Genomic DNA, 20,236 nt, shown 5'->3' on the forward strand with positions numbered 1-20,236 from the left:
TTTGTCACCTTCCTGCTGTGAAACAGATAAAAGAGGTTGATTGTGCATTTTAGATGGTACATATGAGGTTGAAATATCATGTATCTTTTACAATCATTTACAAGCATTTATAAAAGCAACCAAACACAGCAAAATGACCTGATCTCATCGGGAAGAGCCATTCATCTTTTGCTACAATTATGGCAGGACCCTTTTCGGAGTGCGCACAGCATGTTTCGTGGCTGTCCACCTTCTACGAAAGTTGTCTCTACGATGCATGCGCCACCTACCCCCAGACTGGGACTGTGTGTGATGTCATCACCACGGCAGCCAGAGAGTGCGGTATACGTGGATATGCCGTTGTGGGATGGCGAACTGCGGAATTTTGCCGTAAGTAATTGCCATGTCTACTGTACTAGCCATGGTGCAAAGGCCTAAAAGATTTGTGATATTTGTCAACTATAGGATGTATTTGTGACTTCGCAAATACAATATATATTTCTCAAACATACAAATCTGCAAGCACCTTTATTTGTGATTGAGTACCACTACAGGAGGAAGAGGTGTAATTATCATTTCTTTATTATCCCAAAATAGAACGACATTGTATTTGTTTTACAGGCAACATATATTATTTGTATTTTGAGTGGTTGATTTTGCTAATATCATGTAGACGACATTATTACAGCATTACTGTGAAAATACAATCACTACAATATTCAATGGCTTTTGCAGTATGTGGTCCTGATCCGCTGATAGATGTATGCTGTGTGCATTTGTTGACGTTTAGATGAATAAGAACTATTTTTGCAAAGCAGAAACAGCTCTGCTTTTAACATCGACTCATCTGCCGTGTATGTTCGGATACACTATAATATTTCAGTCGTTGAATGCGGAGCCAATGCCACGTACAGCTACACGGGGCCATCGTGCCCAGAGTCTTGCTACAGCGTGCGGGAGCCCTCTGCGTCGCTGGAATGCCCCGATGTCTCCAGCGCAGAAGGTTGCTTCTGCGATCCCGGATACGTTCTCGAGGGAACTCAATGTGTTCAGGAAGAATCATGTGGATGTGTCTATGATGGCTTCTATCACATGGTAAGAGTGATTTGCTGTCTCACCCTCCACTTGTTGTAGGCAGTGATTGAATAAAACTGATGGAATAAAACATCTCAATCACATACATGAGCCCATTTTTGAAGACAAGCTTCAGAACATATGTCATTGCCCAGCTCAAAACCCACAAAATAATAGGCCAAAATAACTTTGTACTTTCTACATAGTTTCATAGAGTAATCTCAAAGCTTTAAAATGACATATAACTTGTTCAAATTTTGACCATCCCAAACCATTCAAAATGTGACTGAAATATGAGAGAGTTTCAGCATGCAAGTTCAAGAAAAGGGAGAAAAGAAGATTTAAAGATTAGGGTCACTCAGGCGTGCTGTGTAGAAAGTATCAATGAAACCCCAGTGGAAACAGCACTTGTCCGAAAAAAAAAGAAGAAGTTAAATTAGTCCACACAAACTTACATCACATCAAATTGGTTTTGTTAAGTTTGACAATAGGTAAGAGGAAAGACTCCCAGTTAAGACAAACTCAAAATTCTGGGTCGCTCAACCAAAATGACATATTTCGGTCTATCCATTTGGTGCATCACTTTCATGCAACTTGCCATCAGGGGCAGCAGTTGTACAGCACATTCACAACTCAGTGGTATAACTTCTGAAAATAATCACATCTAGCAGGCATATACATGTACATGTACATTATCTGGACATGTCAATGTGTCTGCTACAAAGCCAGCTGCAACATTAAGTGGGTAATGCTGCAAGAGGAAGTAGGCAACCTCAATAATATGAAGCTTTCTTTGCTGAGCTCAGATAGTACTGTACTGATGTTGTACATCAGTGTATGTCAAATGCAACCTGACTTCAGTTTATTTGCACTGATATTAGATAAGTGGTCAAGATTATGTTAAATGCCTCTCCTGTTTGTAGACAATTCATTTCGAGGAGATTTGTGCTGATATTGGAAAAAGAGCTAGCAATGTTTGCTTCAGATTGAATATGATATTAGTTCAGTCTGATTACAAAAGAGCCAAATGATTATGTAATAAGAGAAATCCCATCATTTGTACAGAGTGGCGAGACCTGGCTGACTTCTGACTGTGGTCAGCAGTGCACCTGCAGCTCTGGCGGGGCGGTCAGTTGTGTTGCCCTCTCCTGCAGCGAGTTCTCGGTCTGTGAGATCAGGAACAATGCTTACGGCTGCTTCTGTCGCGAAGGCTATGAAGGGGATGGCATCACATGTCTGAGTGAGTTGATAGATACTGTACCTTTTTGGCAATTCAATGACTGTTATGTTCTTTAGATGTGTGGTCACCTTTTTTGCAAGCTGTGTCTCCATGAGAAAAAGAATATGCAGCGTCTTTAATGTTCTGTGTCATCATGCGTATATCTACAACACGCTTGATTGAATTGAATCATCTGGACTCATACTGAACTATGAAATGTGACATGGACCGGCTAGATTTCATACGTACCCATCTATATGTACTTCGCTGTGATTAATGATATTGAGCCCAGATGCAGTCATCTTTCTTGTTAGTCTGATGAACTTGAATACACTAGGACCATGCCTCTTACACTTGCTAGCTAGGCGTCTTCCAGATGAAAGAGCTAGCTAGCCATAACTTTGATTCTGAGGTGTACACTGTATGCTGCACAAATTGCTCCATGTTGTATCTCATAAAGTTGCTGTGGCTGTTGATAATAATATGTATAATTCATATTTTTTTATTTATATTTTTATGAGTTGGGACCAAACCATGAATCACTTTACATGTAATGAGAAGAAGCTTAAACTCAATTCTCTAACAAACTGGAAGCCAGTGCAGATTGTAAAGTAATGGACTTACATGTGAAAGTTTGGAGGAATTGCAAATGAGTCTGGCACATGTATTTTGTACAAGTTGTAATTTGATTCAATACTGCTTCAAAAATGCCTACAGTCTCAGCAAGCAGTGCCTCCGCTGTCATTTCTATGGTTTTTGGAATACATATCTATTTGACTGGAATGTCCTCACCTTTAGTGCCTTAATTTATTAGGTTCCATCTAACCTTTCACTGATATAAGATATGCAGTAAAATTTGGAGATACAAATCTATAATGATGACAAGGCAATGATTTCTGTCGCATGATTCTCCCAGGGACTTAAAGACCTAATAAAATGGTTTAGGCATTTTTTTCTCAATGGTGTAATAATATTGAATGTTAAATTCTAAGTAATTCTATGGTTGTGCGGGGTTTTTTACTGTTCTGAATTTTGTTCTTTATTTGTTAACATAATGGACGCAATTTCCTCGGTTTGGGAAAACTTGCTATACTTTCGCCGCATGCGGCGCACTATCACTTCGAAATTGTGATGACGTCTAAGAACGGAGTCGTTCACGACCAGTCTAGCCGTAGCCAGCGAGCTGGCAAGGCTATGCTAGCGCAGCGCAGCGACAGCCGGCCGGCGGCTGCACTGGCTAGTAGCACTGGCGCGGGGGAGCGAGCTAGCGAGCGCATAGCAGGTGCTGCGCTGCACTATTGTCATTGGCTAAGCCTTTAGACAAAAAAATATTTAATGAACTGTATCGGATTTAATACTGCCAATAATACAGATTACAACTGTGGTACGCTTGGATATCCATTATTTTCGGCAAACTCGTGAAATAGGCCCCACCACTGCGTGTCTGTACTAATAGTAATACTACGGCGACTCGCCTGTTTCAGCCCCACCGTGTGGCGTTCATCTCGGTAGGTAAGGAGGGCGGTGGGGCTGCCTTCCAGTCAATACTCGTGAATGCGGCGAAAAATGACTTCATAATATGGCCCTCGACTAATTTAACGGTCAATTTAACCATAAATACAACCCTACCTAACCCTAAACCCTAGGAGGACCTACCTTTGCTTGCTATAAACGCACAGGTACGGTGCTCGCGCACTGTGGTGGGGCCTATTTCACGATAGCCCCACCACCACTGCGCGTCTGTACTAATATTACGGCGACTCGCCTGCTTTATAGGCCTAGACCTACTCGTGAATCCAGCCCCACCGTGGCATTCGTCGGTAGATAAGCACGGCGTTTGGGCTTCCTTCCACAGTATGATTTTTAGCATAAAACAAAAACTACTCGACCAAAATTGACGATCATTCTTGGTATCGTTTTTCTTAGAAAATGGCGCATCTAAATTACTGATAACAAATATTGCAGAAACTGACTATGGGAAACTGGTTAGGCCTTTTTTTTTTCTTTTTTTTTGAGCCACGACCCACCCTGTAACAACATATCCCCCTAACCGTTTGCGTTAGAGCGTAGCCTCTGTACTACTACCAAAGATTCTGCTAAATTTACTACTTACTAGTCTACTAGACCTAGTGCCGTAGTGGTAATAGTACTACTACTAGTAGTAGTACTAGTAGACTACTACTACTAGTAGACTGCTACTAGATCTACTACTAGACTACTATTAGTACCGGTACGTGGTTTAACTTGTAAGCGCTGGCCGACGGGCCAGGCCGCGGCCGAGACGCTCCCGCTTGCTTGCTGCGGCCGGAGTAGCCGCTCACTTTGTGAGCGAGCTGGGCCTGTTCTTTTAATCTACTTACTAGACAAACAGTTACAACTTACAACCCTTACGAAAAAGTCCTGTGGTACTCCTGTGGTAATTACCACAGGACGGTACCACAGGACAGTACCACAGGAAAGTACCACAGGAAAGTACCACAGGACAGTACCACAGGAATTGTCCTGTGGTATTTTGGGACATACCACAGGACAGTACCACAGGAATTCCTGTGGTATTTTGGGACGTACCACAGGGCAGTACCACAGGAAAGTACCACAGGACCGGTACCACAGAACAGTACCACAGGACAGTACCACAGGAATTCCTGTGGTATTTTGGGACGTACCACAGGGCAGTACCACAGGAATTCCTGTGGTATTTTGGGACGTACCACAGGGCAGTACCACAGGACTAGTACCACAGAACAGTACCACAGGAACTGTCCTGTGGTATTTTGGGACAGTACCACAGGACAGTACCACAGGTCGATCATTACCACACAGCATTACCACAGGGCAGTACCACACAGCATTTCCATGGTACCACAGGAGAGTACCACACAGGACAGATCGAAAAAAAAAATCTGGGAGAATTTTAGCCACATTTCACGGAATATTCCTGATAGGTGAGTGATGGATTTCAGGACAAACATGGCCCTACTTAATAACCTGTCCTACTCCTAACATATAACCTCAAACGAGAGTCTAATGGCCAAGTGCCAATCTAGTCCTATAATAGATCTATATAGTCATATTCTATTCCTAGGTAGCCATCGACCCTATCAGTACATATATATATGGCCGTCTATCCGTAAAGCATTAAGGCATGGTTACTAACTCGATTATACTTTATTATCAAGATATGAAATTACACTTTCATAACAATATCTATGATATTGGAAATAACATAACATAATTAGACAATCTTTCATAAAGTTCAAAGTAACTTCCATCATTAATACTTTGATTTTTTAAGACATATATGTATTTTCTAAAATCTAGCGTGCTTTTTATGAATATTCATGAGCTATGTAAAAATTTGTACCACAGGAGTACCACAGGAGTACCACAGGAGTACCACAGAAGTCCTTATGAAATTTCTCATGCTTTACATCAGCACTTTCACTAAATAGGTAATACTGTAGGAGTATAGGACAGGATAAGTAATGGCAAATCAATTGTTATAATTCACAGCATAACTCATCTATCAATTAATTGAGGAATATTAATATGTGTTTTTTTGTTTGTATTTTTGTTATAAATTTCAGTTGATTCTGCCTTACAATTTTCCTGTGTGGTACTCCTGTGTGGCACTGCTGTTTGATATTCTCCTGATGTGATAGTCCTCTGGTATAAAATGTTAAGAAAAAAAAGAATATCCTGTAGCATTTTTCTGTGGTACTTACGAATTTAATTTGCTGTGTGGTACTTCTGTGTGGAATAGCACCATATTATGATTTTCGGATTTTGGACAGTTCCTGTGGTACTCTCCTGTGGTATACATCGAAAATTACCACAGGAATTCCTGTCGTACTGTCCTGTGGTACGTTCCAAAATTCCACAGGACAATTCGTGTGGTACTGTCCTGTGGTACGTCCCAAAATACCACAGGACAAGTCATGTGGTACTGTCCTGTGGTACTATCCTGTGGTATTTTCCTGTGGTATTGTCCTGTGGTACTGCCCTGTGGTACTGCCCTGTGGTACTGTCCTGTGGTACGTCCCAAAATACCACAGGACAAGTCGTGTGGTACTGTCCTGTGGTACTATCCTGTGGTACTGTCCTGTGGTACGTCCCACAATACCACAGGACAAATCGTGTGGTACTGTCCTGTGGTACTATCCTGTGGTACTGTCCTGTGGTACTGCCCTGTGGTACATCCCAAAATACCACAGGACAAGTCGTGTGGTACTGTCCTGTGGTACTATCCTGTGGTACTTTCCTGTGGTACTGTCCTGTGGTACTGCCCTGTGGTATTGTCCTGTGGTACTGCCCTGTGGTACGTCCCAAAATACCACAGGACAAGTCGTGTGGTACTGTCCTGTGGTACTTTCCTGTGGTACTTTCCTGTGGTACTGCCCTGTGGTACTGTCCTGTGGTACGTCCCAAAATACCACAGGACGAGTCGTGTGGTACTCTCCTGTGGTACTATCCTGTGGTACTTTCCTGTGGTACTGTCCTGTGGTACTGCCCTGTGGTACTATCATGTGGTACTGTCCTGTGGTACTGTCCTGTGGTACTGTTCTGTGGTACTGCCCTGTGGTACTGTCCTGTGGTACGTCCCAAAATACCACAGGACAAGTCGTGAGGTACTGTCCTGTGGTACGTCCCAAAATACCACAGGACAATTCCTGTGGTACTGTCCTGTGGTACTATCCTGTGGTACTTTTCTGTGGTACTGTCCTGTGGTACTGCCCTGTGGTACTGTCCTGTGGTACGTCCCAAAATACCACAGGACAAGTCGTGAGGTACTGTCCTGTGGTACTTTCCTGTGGTAATGTCCTGTGGTACGTCCCAAAATACCACAGGACAATTCCTGTGGTACTGTCCTGTGGTACTTTCCTGTGGTACTGTAATGTGGTACTTTCCTGTGGTACTGTCCTGTGGAACTGCCCTGTGGTACTGTCCTGTGGTACGTCCTAAAATACCACAAAACAAGTCGTGTGGTACTGTCCTGTGGTACTATTTTGTGGAATTCCTGTTGTACTCTCCTGTGGTACGTCCCAAATGGCAATTCATGTGGTACTGTCCTGTGGTACTGTTGTGTGGTATACGTCCCAAAATACCACAGGACAATTTGTGTGTATACTGTCTTGTGGTACTGTCCTGTGGAACTTTCCTGTGGTAATGTCTAGTGGTACTGCCCTGTGGTACATCCCAGAGTACCACACGAGCCTGTGACACAGTACCACACAGTTCCTGTGTTAACATATATTTGTGTGGTACATCGTGTGGTACCAACCAGTACCACAGGGAGTACCACATGAGCCTGTAAAACAGTACCACACAGTTCCTGTGGTAACATTTATTTATGTGGTACATTGTGTGGTACTGACAAGTACTACAGGGAGTACCCTACAAGCCTGTGGTACAGTACCACACAATTCCTGTGGTAACATTACAAGTGTGTGGTACATTGTGTGGTACCGACAAGTACCACAGGGAGTACCACAGGACTTTTTTGTTAGGGAATGTCAATCATGTAGAATACAGTATATCCTTTCTAACGTTAAACTATATGGGGGCATACCAGACATACCACTCTGTATTTCCCAGGCGATCGTTTCCGTGAGGTCTATTCAGGCTTGGTGCCATGTTCATACGCTCAGTTGCACATGCAGCGGGGGAGATGCAGCTGGTTCATATCGGTAAGGTGCAGCCCCACGATAACGTTCTGGTTCATCGGCTGCCTCTCCCTCCCCATCTTCCCCTTCAACTTCATGTGCCTCCTCTTCTTCTCCGCTATCGTCAGAGTTGCAGTCTTCATCATCATCATCAATGTCGAAGTTTACCCATATAAGGGAAGACATTATGCTCGAGGTAACGGGTATCTGTGCAAGCTAACTTAGTGATAATGTACGTGGTAATGCGTACATATCGACAGTCAGTGGGTCGACCGGGAGCGCACATCCCCCGGGGCCCGGGCCCGGGCCTGGCCGGGCTAGCTATCGTGTACGCGCGTGTACCAAGCTAGTAATCTGAGTGCTTGTGCTGAGCGGCGTCTGCTAACTGAGCACAACTCCGTGCTTATACGTCATCAATCGGTTCAGGGGTGTTGGTCACGTGACTATCTTTTTCGCAAAAGCTGCAAGGGGGTCCTCCAAAAATGTGATATTTGGGGGAGTTTCTAGAAGCGATAAAAACCTGAACGACACTGACAACATAGTTACATTGATAATCATGACATATATTTTACATTTCTTTTGCATATTAAAACATTTTGCAAGCATTTTATTAGGTCTTTAACGAGTTATCATGATAGTACTGTCACCATTTTTCATGTGCAGAGCAATGCCAGGAGAACTTTTTCCGCTGCCCCGAAGGGACCTGTATCCCAGACTTCTACGTCTGCGACGCGTATCCGGGCGACTGCCTCAATGACTACGACGACTCCGAGGAGCTCTGCTGTGGTATGGCTGTCTTTTGTGACAACACAAAATGAAACATAATGAAATGAAATGAAACAAACCAAAATGAAATTCATATCCCACATTGATGACATTGTAAACATACATTGTACCACATATCACAACATTTTTTCATAAATATATATTATGTGTAATTACAAATGTTGAAGAGACTGCTCAGAAGCAGTGCTTGTAGAATGAAGACCCCAATGGAATTATTAGCAAATATGTTTAACAATTTTGAAAGAAAAAGCAAAGTGCTAATGAAAACACTATATGCATTTATATATGTACAAGGGCTTGATTTTCAGCCCTTTGTCTGAGTACTGTATACGCCAAATATTTTGCAAGGTTTTTGTTTTCGTGAGTTTTGCAAGTCAGGTGCTATTCGCGAAATTAAAGATACGCGAAAATATTGACTCTGATCCCGATGTGGATGTGACGTATGCAATGTACATTTCTCTGTTCAGTACAAGACTCCATGTTCGCGAATTTAACCACTCGCGAAATTGTCAGGAATTTCCAATTCACGAAAGTTTAGACTTGCGAAATATATGGTGTATACAGTATAAGGTTAGTACATAGTATAGGATTATGTCCAGGGTAATACATATATATACTATTAGAATTTTGAGTGAAACAAGAATATGATATGAGTATTTGTTTTTGAAAATACTACAAGAAAACATCGGTTGAAATACACAGAAGTTTAACTACCATGTAAACCAATTATTTATACCTCTCAAGAAACATTTTTTAAGAGCTTATATTTCAAGCTACTAATTAGCTTCATGCTTGTTTTAGCGAATACATGGGAGTTGAAGAGCATTTATATTTTTCCAGGCACTTACAAGGCATGGCTGATGCCTAAAACCATTTTGCATTCGGACTTTGAATGAATTTTCTCAATCGACATAATAATTCGGTGTTAATCCTTGCTGGCTACTCCACATTCCCATCCACATAAATATTTCGCAAATAGATACTCAAGTTTTATGTATGCCATTGAGTCTGACATCCTTTAAAGTTGAGATTCCATCCCCACCTCTCATTTGGCTGCAGATATTCGTAACGTGTCGGCCTTCTGCCCCAAGCCTGATTTCTTCCGCTGCCCCGATGGTTTTTACATCCCCAACTCGTACCTCTGCGATGGCTACCCGTACGATTGCCTGGACAACTTTGACGAATCCTCCGAACTCTGTGCAGGTGCAGTTTGAATCACTAATTTTTTTTTTTTTTTTTGTGCTATTTTTACTTGTCCATGACATTTCCTTGTAAATAGCTGCTCAATCCAGTGTTTCTGTTCTTCATAGATTCCTTATCAACATGAAAATAAAGATGACCTGTCAAATGTTTGCCCAAATTTGCTCAACTGTTCAGGTTGTGCTTGTATTCTTCTGCCATTTGTTTTCGATATGTTTGTTTTGTTTTCCTCTTTTTGTTATGTTTTGTTTTTGTTAGCGATGCTATTATCACTTGCCCATGACATTTCTGTGTACATAGTTACACAATCTAGTGTTGCTGTCGTATGCCTGTCTAGTATTTGTCCACATTTGCTCTACTATTCAGGCTTTGCCTCAGTCCTGCTGCCTTTTTAATCCCCCAACAGCCTTCTTCCAGTAAAGCCCTCACCAATACATTATTTTAAATATCCAAAGACATTCAGACTGTAGAGGCCAGAGAATACATTTTGGGTTGTAATGTCAGCTAACTAGCATGCAAAGTACAACCAATTACCAATAGTGTGTATTACCAATATGTCATTTGGAATGAAAAAGGTGGTATCAAGCAACCTGACTGTGATATGGTATAAATTATCATTTGCTTGTCTTCTCTTTGACCAGATGCCTGCATCAGCCCGGACATTTCCCCTCCGCTGATCATTACCCCTTACCAGACTTTCTATCGCAGTGGGTCATCGGTCACTTTCCTCTGCGACCAAGGATATCAGTTGATAGGTTCAGAGAATAGTACATGTGTGAACAGCTCCTTCTCTCCACCTCCCCCAGAGTGCTTTGGTGAGTGTCTTGATTATTATACAGATTATTTTGCCCCCTGCTTCTCGGACTTTTTCTCTTTTAGAGTTTATAAGGTCATATGTGAATCATTTAAAAGGTATAAAGCCAAAATCATTTTGGAACATGAATAGATGTTGTGAAGTTGTCATGATCAAATGATATGTACAACTTGTGTTACATATTTTATTTGTATTGTTTCCAATGTTTTATGTATCATTCTTGTAATTCTTTGTAAATGCTTTCTATTGGGATGTGGAAATAAATAAAATGAAATGAAAATGAGATATGTGTAAATGAAGAAGAGCATAGAAACAATTAACCCGTTGAGGATGAGTCTCGAGTAAACTTGGGCAAGTGCCTATGGGAAGTGTGTTTTGCAGCAAAACCAACCCATGCTCAACGGGTTAAAGTTAAAAAAAAGAAAAAAAAAAGAAAAAAGTATTAAAAAGTGGTATTAGAGTCTTTTTATATGCTCATGCAAAGGAAGTTTGCATTGCCTCAGAAAAGAACTCTGACTGATATCAATTTTGAAACATTTTTTTTGTGTGCACTTTCTGTCTATTGAAGGGGGCGGGGGTCATTGCCATTATCCCATTGAAGTTATCTTATGTGTCATTTTATTTTGCCATATGCGAATAAGGTTTCATCCTAATAAATTTTTTCTTGGGGTTTAGAAGACTGTGCATGTCCAAGGTGGAATATTGTACAGTTGAAATATAAGAAATGGATGATATGTAAACATGCTTGTCTTGCACAAAATGAATCACAACCAGGATACCTTGTAGCATTCAAATGGGAAGAATCAATCTCGTGTCGTTGCAATGGCCGGCTTCGGTTTTATTCGCTTTATATAATAGGCTCTGAACACCTTTTTTCCCTTTCCTTCTTTTTGGCCTGTATGAAATAACAAGCTGTAATAAAACTGTATCAGCATGTATTTGTCAGTTCAATCTTTGGTGTAAAATGAAATGCCAAGGCCAGTATACAAAAAATGTATCTATATATATTTGCCTTCTATGTACAGTGTAAGTCTCACTGGGGCAAAAAAAAAAGAATATCAATGTGCAATGTCATGATACCTCATACACACAGCATATTTTCAAATTTTGTCATCATTTCTCTCCTCAAAGCAACATGCGCTCTCCCTGCGGCACCAAACAATGGCGGCCTGAACAGAACTGTCAGCAGTCCAGTGTTTAGCCACAACGAAATCATCGGCTTCTTCTGCAATGCCGGCTACCAGATGAACCCTGAGGGCGCCGTTCTCAGATGCGATGATGGTACTACCATTGGCACAGTACCAACTTGTACAGGTAATCATGACCAGCTATTGCTAAAAGAATATATATATATATATATATATATATATATATATATATATATATATATATATATATATATATATATAAATTCACAAATGTGTGCAAGATTTCAAATATTCCACGAACGTGGCTTAATCGCTGTCTGCCGTGTTTATTTCCCCCGTCTCAGACATCGACGAGTGCTTGAGTTCACCGTGTCTGAACAATGGAACGTGCTTCAACGAGGTCAATCAGTTCCGGTGCCAGTGTATGTCGGGCTGGACGGGCACGATGTGTGAGCAAGGTAAATTTAGACACAGTTCTGTCAGAATTTCTTCACCATTATGCCTGCCAACAGATATATAATGGTAAAAATGGCTGTGATGTTGCATGGGTAGCATTTGTCACATGATATCTTGGCATGTCTCATTAATTTTAATAACAATAGGTGCTCGATCCATAATGAAAATCTGATTCGTCTCTTTTTTATGTCAGAGCTGAAAATGCCTGACTTGTAGTCAACCTTTATTTTTGTGCAATTGTCTTGATCATAATTATGATCTATGCATTCAAATAAAGTCACTTTTTAAAAGATGTTTTAAGTTGGTATAGGTCAAAGTTCAGCTACTCTTTCTTCCAGCTACATTTATTGTTTTATTTTTTTTCACCAGGTATGCAAAGTTAGAATGTAATGTGAAATCACATCTTGCACCTATGCACAATTTTCAAGAGGAGAAGTCGGCCTGTGGGTGTGTGAGAGTAGAGTTGCACATGTGTTGAAATACAGCAGCTAGGGCCCTATACAAGTGACTGATGAAAACAAAGTACATCTCCTCTTCTTTTCAGACATCAATGAGTGCCTGAACGACACCCTGAACAACTGCAGCCCCAATGCCCTTTGCACCAACCTCAACGGCAGCTTTGCGTGCGGATGTAACGATGGCTTCACCGGCAACGGCATCACCTGCATAGGTAAATTTACTCATCAACGATGGTACTTTATTACTCGAAGACCGTGTGCTTGTGATCTGCAAGTCACTGTGTGACTATGTGGCACTCACATCATTTTTACGTTTCATGTCCCACCATTTTGCGACTTATTTTAAGGTCAAGTTTAGTGATTTAGATGGGAAGAATCAGTCCAAATCACATCAAGGTTTTGTTTTCTTTTCAATTCTTTCAAGTAACGTTGGGGAGGGGGTTTGACTTGTCTGTTAAAGAGATACCTAGCATGACACCTTTCAATCGTGGCCATCATGTAGAAGTAACATGATGGCCACATGTTTAAATAAATGTTTGGTTTAGAAAATGAGCAAAGTAGAAACGAGAGAAAAAAGCTCTACAGTGGTTTAAAGTAAGAGATATGTCTTGGGTCGAATTGTGCTTCAAACTCCAAGCAGCTTTAACCCGTGGAGGACAGACTGATTTTGCTACAACACGCATTTCCCTTAGACACCTGCCTGAGTATACTCGGGCCTCGTCCTCAATGGGTTAAACTCCAGACTGCAAGAGCATGAGCAAAAATATTCAGATAATGGAGTGATTGGAGCTAGCAAATGTCATTGAAAATGTAGAGGGTGGTTTTGTATAACCTGTACACATTATGCTGTACTCAAATCTTCAGGAAATATGACCTGTGGACTTTGATGAGCTTTTCACTCCAATTCTGTTGTTTGTTTGTTTTTCATCCCAGTTTTTTGCATTTCTTGCTTTTGTCAATTCAAAACTGAAATAGGTTAATAATTGCAATTATGAAGCCGAGAGGGGCAAAATGACTCTTCTAAAAAGTAGTGAAATTGTAGCATGTATTCTGCCCTTGCAAACAGAAAGAATTGATCTAGGTATGTCATGTCCAGTATTTCCTGTAGCTGTCAAGTTTTCCAGTGCTTCATTGTAATCTTAACTCTCACCTTGCTTTGGACTGAGAATGATGTGTACAAGGCTGTGGGCGTTTTTGTGCCAATTGACACTGAAAGCACCCAAAAGGGTTAAACTCATGTCATCAGGGAGGAGGTCTAGCACCAAAGCCTGACTTCAATCTCTGCCTCTGTCTCTGTGCCAGAAATCATTCTGTTCCCGTACACAAAGTCCAATGGGGACAGCGAGTTGTCTGCCACATCGGAGACGGCAGCGCCCGACGGTTCCAGGAACCCTTCGCAGGAGGAGATCTCCCCGACGATCCGTCCCCCGACGGGATTCCCCTTCGGCGACACCTTTTACTACAGTCTTTACGTGAGTACCATGCAGGCAGTCTAGATCGGATTCGGCGTCCCATGTTCCCTAGGCAAGGGGTGTTAAACAGAATGATTGAAACTACAGAAGCACTCAGAAAGCACTTGCGACCTCCACGAAACAGCTTATTGAACCCATATACCAACAATGGCCCTGTTCCCCAATGAAAACAGAGAACCCTTTTTAGTAACCCTACCTTTAATAGCTTCTTGCTGCGCCTTGAGCTTGCACTAAGTGCGTGTATGCACACCTCAAATATATTGGACATGCAGCCTGAATTCCCCCGTTCGTTTGCCCTATTTCCCAATAGTAGAGAATCCTGCAAGAATCCTTTGAAAATTCCAACAAAACTTCTCAATCCGTAGTCTTCAAATCCTCTTCTCCCTTTCCTATGAAACTGCACCTCCCAACTCTCTCCTATTTCAATCACTTTAATTTTTGAATTGCTTATATAGGATGATCCAATTTTTATTAGCTTACTTTGATATCATTTGAAAGCTTAGAGCTTACTTAATTTAAACTATGTAGAATAGTAGAAACTCATTTTGTCCTCCTTTTTGTGGGTTTTGAACTGGGCGGTTACGTTTGGTTTGAATAGGATAGAGCTGTCCTGATGAAGAGCTTGCGGCTGAGTGGATAAGTCCATGGATTTTCCAGATACATTTGATTATGCAAAATTTCATTCTCTTCCCCACAGTTCATGGACAATGGCCTCATAGTCTTCATCAATGAGAATGACGAGAAGTACGGGTTCCCCAACCCGTATCCCAACGGGTTTTCCAACAGCACCACTGTCCCTCTCATTGCCCCGTTCTGGGCCGACGTTGACATCAGCCAGAACAGGGGAGAGGTTTACTATCAGGTAACTAGAAAAGCTCTCGGAGATTGAGAGCAAACCTCTGCCAAGCAGCAGCTCATTTCCACCCATATACACATTTATGCTGAATGTCGCCCCATTTCCCGATGACGACCGAACCCTTTTAATGTCTCTACCTTCTGTGGCCCAAGTACACACTCGTTGCGCATGATATACAATGCACTCCCATTATGACAAAAACGCTCATAATGAATGGATAATGAATGTGGTTGCAACGAAATTAAAATGCAGGTCACAAAATTATTGTCTCTTTGTTTTGTATTGTTTATTTGTTCGGTTATAACGAAATTTCAATATAACCAAAGAAAACTGCCGGTCCCGTGGACTTAGATCGTTATAACAGGAGTCCACTGTACACCTCCCTATTTGCCATTGATGAAGAATCCTTCAAAAATAAAAAAAATAAAATTCCTTGATCCAGACGGTGGTCCAGATCACTACCAAAATTTAATTGTCTGTTCCATGTGTTATTTTTAACTCTTTCTGTAAGTTTCATCCAAATTCAAAACCTTTTGGATTACGCAGAGATGTAACATCCTTAGTGGACAAAAATAATCACATGAAGATAAAGAGTGCCTTGTTCCTGTACAGTTTATGTAATTTCTTTCTTGAAATGAAATTTGTTTTTATGAGCTTTTTTGATATAATTATGCATCCATTATACAAATTTACAGGAACAGTAAGATGAATTGTCATAATGAATTCACAATACATTATTTCACAAATATGCATGACATTGTGGTGATCTTGTACTTTTGGCAGTGCTTCAGTGCTGATTGATGACAACATTTCCATTCAAATTGTGACTTGTGTGTAAAGAAATTGATTGCAGTACATATCCTAGGGATGCATGGTCATTTTCCTCTACTTACTTAGGCCTGGGTTGACATTATAGATATCCAATTGAAAAAAATTTAAAAGGTGTGTTTGATGCGACTATCAAACTTGCTCAGAACACTTGGGTTCTGCTCCAACTGGCTGTCATGCAGTCAATAATCTTAAGTGTGATTATGAGAGTTTTGTTGTTTGTTTGGTTTTTGTTTTTTTTAACAAACAATAACAGGTGTATGAGTTTTTGGAAAGCAACACAGCCAATGAAACGGCCGTTCTCGTAGATGCTAATGAGAGGATCCAAGCCTTTGACTCCGACTTCTCCAGCTTCAACGCCACCTGGATGCTAGTGATCACGTGGAGCAATCTGCCGTCGTTCATCTCTAGCAATGTGAGTCGGAAAAAGGTTTAATGCATTATTGCTGCAATCTCAAGGAGACAGATATGGATTCAGCTTGTGTTTAAGAGAGACATGTGTATAATGCAACAAACTACATTGCTAAGTTCCTGGATGATCTTAGATGCTATGAAAAGAAAAAAGAAGACTTATAAAAGTTGCTGGAACATTATGAATATTATTTCTTTCTTGCCATCCACTCGGTTTGTTGTGACAGTTATTCTTTTTATACCCCCGCCAAACGAAGTTTGAAGGGGGTATATAGTATATATTCTAGTGCAATATTGTTTAATAGTCTACCGTATGATATTCGTTCGAGTGATACAATCTGTATTTTTAAACGGAATATAAGAAGATATGATTTGTTTTGAGGCTGCGTTTTAAATATACATATTTTTTGTTGTTATTATACATACATACATATCACGAATGAATGTTTGCATACTCTGGCAGAAAATTCAATTCATCTAGGCACATTTTTTATGCTTTTGAAGTGAATAGGAATACTTGTACTTTTTATTTTGAGTATTTTTATTTTTATTCTTGTATGTTTGTTGTATACAATTATTTATGTAATTTGTATGTATTGTTTTACCCTGTAAATCATTGTATTTTACGTGGACCCCTTTGAAAATCAGTCTTGTGCTGAAAGGGCTATCCACCCTGTGAATGGAAATAAATAAATTAAAAAAAAAAAAAATATAGGAATCAGCGGACGGTCGGGCGGTCGGTCGGGCGGTCGGGCGGGCGGTCGGGCGGGCGGTCGGGCGGGCGGTCGGGCGGGCGGTCGGGCGGGCGGTCGGGCGGTCGGTCCGTTGCAAATCTTGCGTCGCGAACTACTTCCTCAGTTTTCAACCGATTCCCATAAAACTTGGCACAGATGTGTGCCTTGGGTTGTAGATGTGCAAGACGTATTTTTTGACAGTACCCAAAAGTACGTTGCCATGGTAACGGCATATTATGGGCAAAAATGGGTACAAATCTTGCGTCGCGAACTCCTCCCACAGTTTTTGATCAATTTTTATGAAATTAGGTACAGATGTTCATCTGAATATGTTAATGTGCAAGACACATATTTCCGCAGTGGCAAAAAGTGCGTTGCCATGGTAACGGCATGTTGGTAAAATATAGGGCAAAATGCTTCATGGCAAAACTGCTTCATCAGTGTTCTTCCAATTCTCATGGAATTCATATTGAATGTTTGTCTTAGGATATAGGTCAGCATGACACATTTCTTGACAGTGACAAAAAGTATGTTGCCATGGTAACAGCTGACATATTATGAGCCAAAATGATGGAAAATTTTGTGTTGCAAACTACTTCCTCAGTTTTTGCCCAATTTCCATGAAACTTGGTACAGATGTGTGCCTTTGAATGTAGATGTGCAAGACGCATTTTTTGACAGTACCCGAAAGTACGTTGCCATGGTAACGGCATGTTAATGGCAGAAGATCAAGGAAAGATCTTGTGGATTTAACTACTTCCTCAGTTTTTTGACCAAAGCTTATGAAATGTGGCACACACCTTGATCTTGGTGGGAAGATGTGGAAGACATATTTTTCGGACGTGTCGGAAGCTGCGTTGCCATGGTAACGGCATATGAATGGCAGAAGATCAAGGAAAGATCTTGCGGATTGAACTACTTCCTCTGTATTCGACTGAAGCTCATGAAATGTGACACACACATTGGTCTTGGTGGGAAGATGTGCAAGACATATTTTTTGGACGTGTCGGAAGCTGCGTTGCCATGGTAACGGCATATTAATGGTGGAAGATCAAGGAAAGATCTTGTGGATTGAACTACTTCCTCAGTTTTTGACAAAAGCTTATGAAATGTGGCACACACAATAGTCTTGGTGGGAAGATGTGCAAGACATATTTTTCGGACGTGTCGGAAGCTGCGTTGCCATGGTAACGGCATTTAAATGGCAGAAGATCAAGGAAAGATCATTCCTTGGGTAAGACTGTCGTCACGGGGCGGGGGTATTAATCACCTTCAGTGATATTTCTAGTTATTCTTGTTCTCAAATCTACCCTCTACATGTTTCCTATATTTGCAATGGAATTTCAGAGCAAAGCATAGATGTTATCCTCCATTATCCAAATAATTCATATTTAAAGAGACATTATACTATTAAAGGGCTAACTTTTTTTTTCTAAATCATACCATCACAAAGCTGATGTGGTTGAAGGGTTGGTTTTTATGACACATCAATGCTTAATAGCTGACAAAAAATAGTAACAAAATATTCCTCCTCCCTAATGTATGCCCAGACAAACACCTTCCAAGCCGCTCTGGTGACAGACTCGCGGTACGGCTTTGTGCTCTTCAACTACCAAGAGGGCGACATGAACTGGGATCCGCAGACTCTCGCCAGCACAAACGTCATCATCGGCTACAACCTCGGCAATGGGCAGTATGTCAACACCCACCAGGAAAGTCCATTTGTTGGGGTCAATGAGAGATTCAGGCCAGATCAGTGAGTGCTATGTCCCTGTTTCTTTTTTTTTCCCCTTTCACACCTTCACTTTGTGGTGACTTTTGGGAATTTTCTGTTCAAGAGTCTTGAGATGAAATGTGTATTCAAAAAAGAATCACCATTACTTTCTGATATTATTTAGTGAAAGGTCATATTGTGGAGTCTAAAGTTTACGTTTGTTTTTAATTTGTCCCAATTTTGGTTTTGCTGTTAACAAAGTAACAAAGAGAAACAATATGATTATTCTGTTTCTGAACTGTGTAGTTTTCTTTAAATTGATAATTTCCTGTTTCCCTTTAAGATTTTAGAAAACATAAAGACAGATTACATGTACTTTCGAAGTCAGAAAGAGAATATCAAATGCCTAATCTATGTGAAGAAAACTGATGTACTCATATTTCTTAGTTTCTTTTTGCATATTTTAATGGATCCCAATGTTTCTACCATAGGATGGTAGTTGTCGGAGATGTTCACTTTTCTCTGTATTTACCCCTCTTCCATGATATCAATATGATATGATATTAACACTGTCCCCACCCCCCCCCCCAAAAAAAAAGACAAGAAAAGAAAATAGATCCAAATAATTGATGCAGGAATACACTAGAGGGACATACCAGCAATACAAAAGTTTTCTGTAATTAGAGGACCCTTTGTCAATTTGATTTCAGGTCTCTAAACATATTTTTGAGTGAATTATTCCTCTGCACTAAATTCAATTCAATTCAATTCATTTCACTTTTCTCTATATTCATTCATCTTCATTCATATGCCATGTCAACACTCACCTGGACGTTTCCACGAATCGAATGGAATTGAATTGAATTTCCTGGAATTAAATTGAAGTGAATGATTCAATTCAGTTTTTCAAGAAGATGTCAATATTTTTCTTGTAAATGTGGTTAATCTAACACATTAGGCAAAGACTTGTGTACATCTCACACAAGCTTTGGGATGCTGTTAAGGAAATATGTATGGAGCAATGCATAATAGAATTAAACAGAGGAACTTGTAGGCCCCATGCAAGAGCCACCGCACCTGACCTGAGTGCTTATTTTTGGTGCGTAGGTATGTGGGCAACACAGGGCTGAAAGGGCGCTGGATCTACCGCTTGGAGAGCAACACTGACACCACCATCAACCCAAAGCAGTATTGCCTGGACTGGTACAGGGGGGAGCCCGACCCCTCTACCTGGGACCGCTACCTGGGCACCTGCCCCTGCTCCTTTGGCCAGGGAGGGGAGGATGGCTCCTTCAGCTCCGGGCGTCGCGACAGCCGCCGTGTCACGGCTTCTTCGTCCGCGAGGCCCTTGGATGCTGAGCTTCTGGATCAGATTAATAGTCTGGACGGTATGTGTCACATGTAGATCTCCTCAGCTTGCAGCA

The 20,236-nt window shown here is 41.0% G+C and overlaps 1 protein-coding gene across 1 annotated transcript in view; it reads left to right on the forward strand.

The window, feature by feature from the left end:
- Nucleotides 1-20,236, forward strand: part of LOC139714301 (uncharacterized) — a 66,524-nt gene that overhangs the window by 2,988 nt on the left and 43,300 nt on the right. Inside the window, exons 6-19 of the mRNA XM_071626016.1 lie at nt 187-369; nt 863-1,074; nt 2,119-2,293; nt 8,599-8,721; nt 9,781-9,924; nt 10,563-10,736; nt 11,867-12,049; nt 12,228-12,341; nt 12,884-13,009; nt 14,100-14,269; nt 14,967-15,131; nt 16,210-16,368; nt 18,649-18,854; nt 19,920-20,200. Coding sequence (XP_071482117.1) covers nt 187-369; nt 863-1,074; nt 2,119-2,293; nt 8,599-8,721; nt 9,781-9,924; nt 10,563-10,736; nt 11,867-12,049; nt 12,228-12,341; nt 12,884-13,009; nt 14,100-14,269; nt 14,967-15,131; nt 16,210-16,368; nt 18,649-18,854; nt 19,920-20,200 — 2,415 coding nt within the window. The remainder of the gene's footprint in view (nt 1-186; nt 370-862; nt 1,075-2,118; nt 2,294-8,598; nt 8,722-9,780; nt 9,925-10,562; nt 10,737-11,866; nt 12,050-12,227; nt 12,342-12,883; nt 13,010-14,099; nt 14,270-14,966; nt 15,132-16,209; nt 16,369-18,648; nt 18,855-19,919; nt 20,201-20,236) is intronic.

This window comes from Diadema antillarum, unplaced genomic scaffold (assembly GCF_040938485.1).
Source record: "Diadema antillarum isolate AM-2024a unplaced genomic scaffold, OU_Dant_1.0 seq00002227_RagTag, whole genome shotgun sequence".
NCBI lineage: Eukaryota > Metazoa > Echinodermata > Echinoidea > Diadematoida > Diadematidae > Diadema > Diadema antillarum.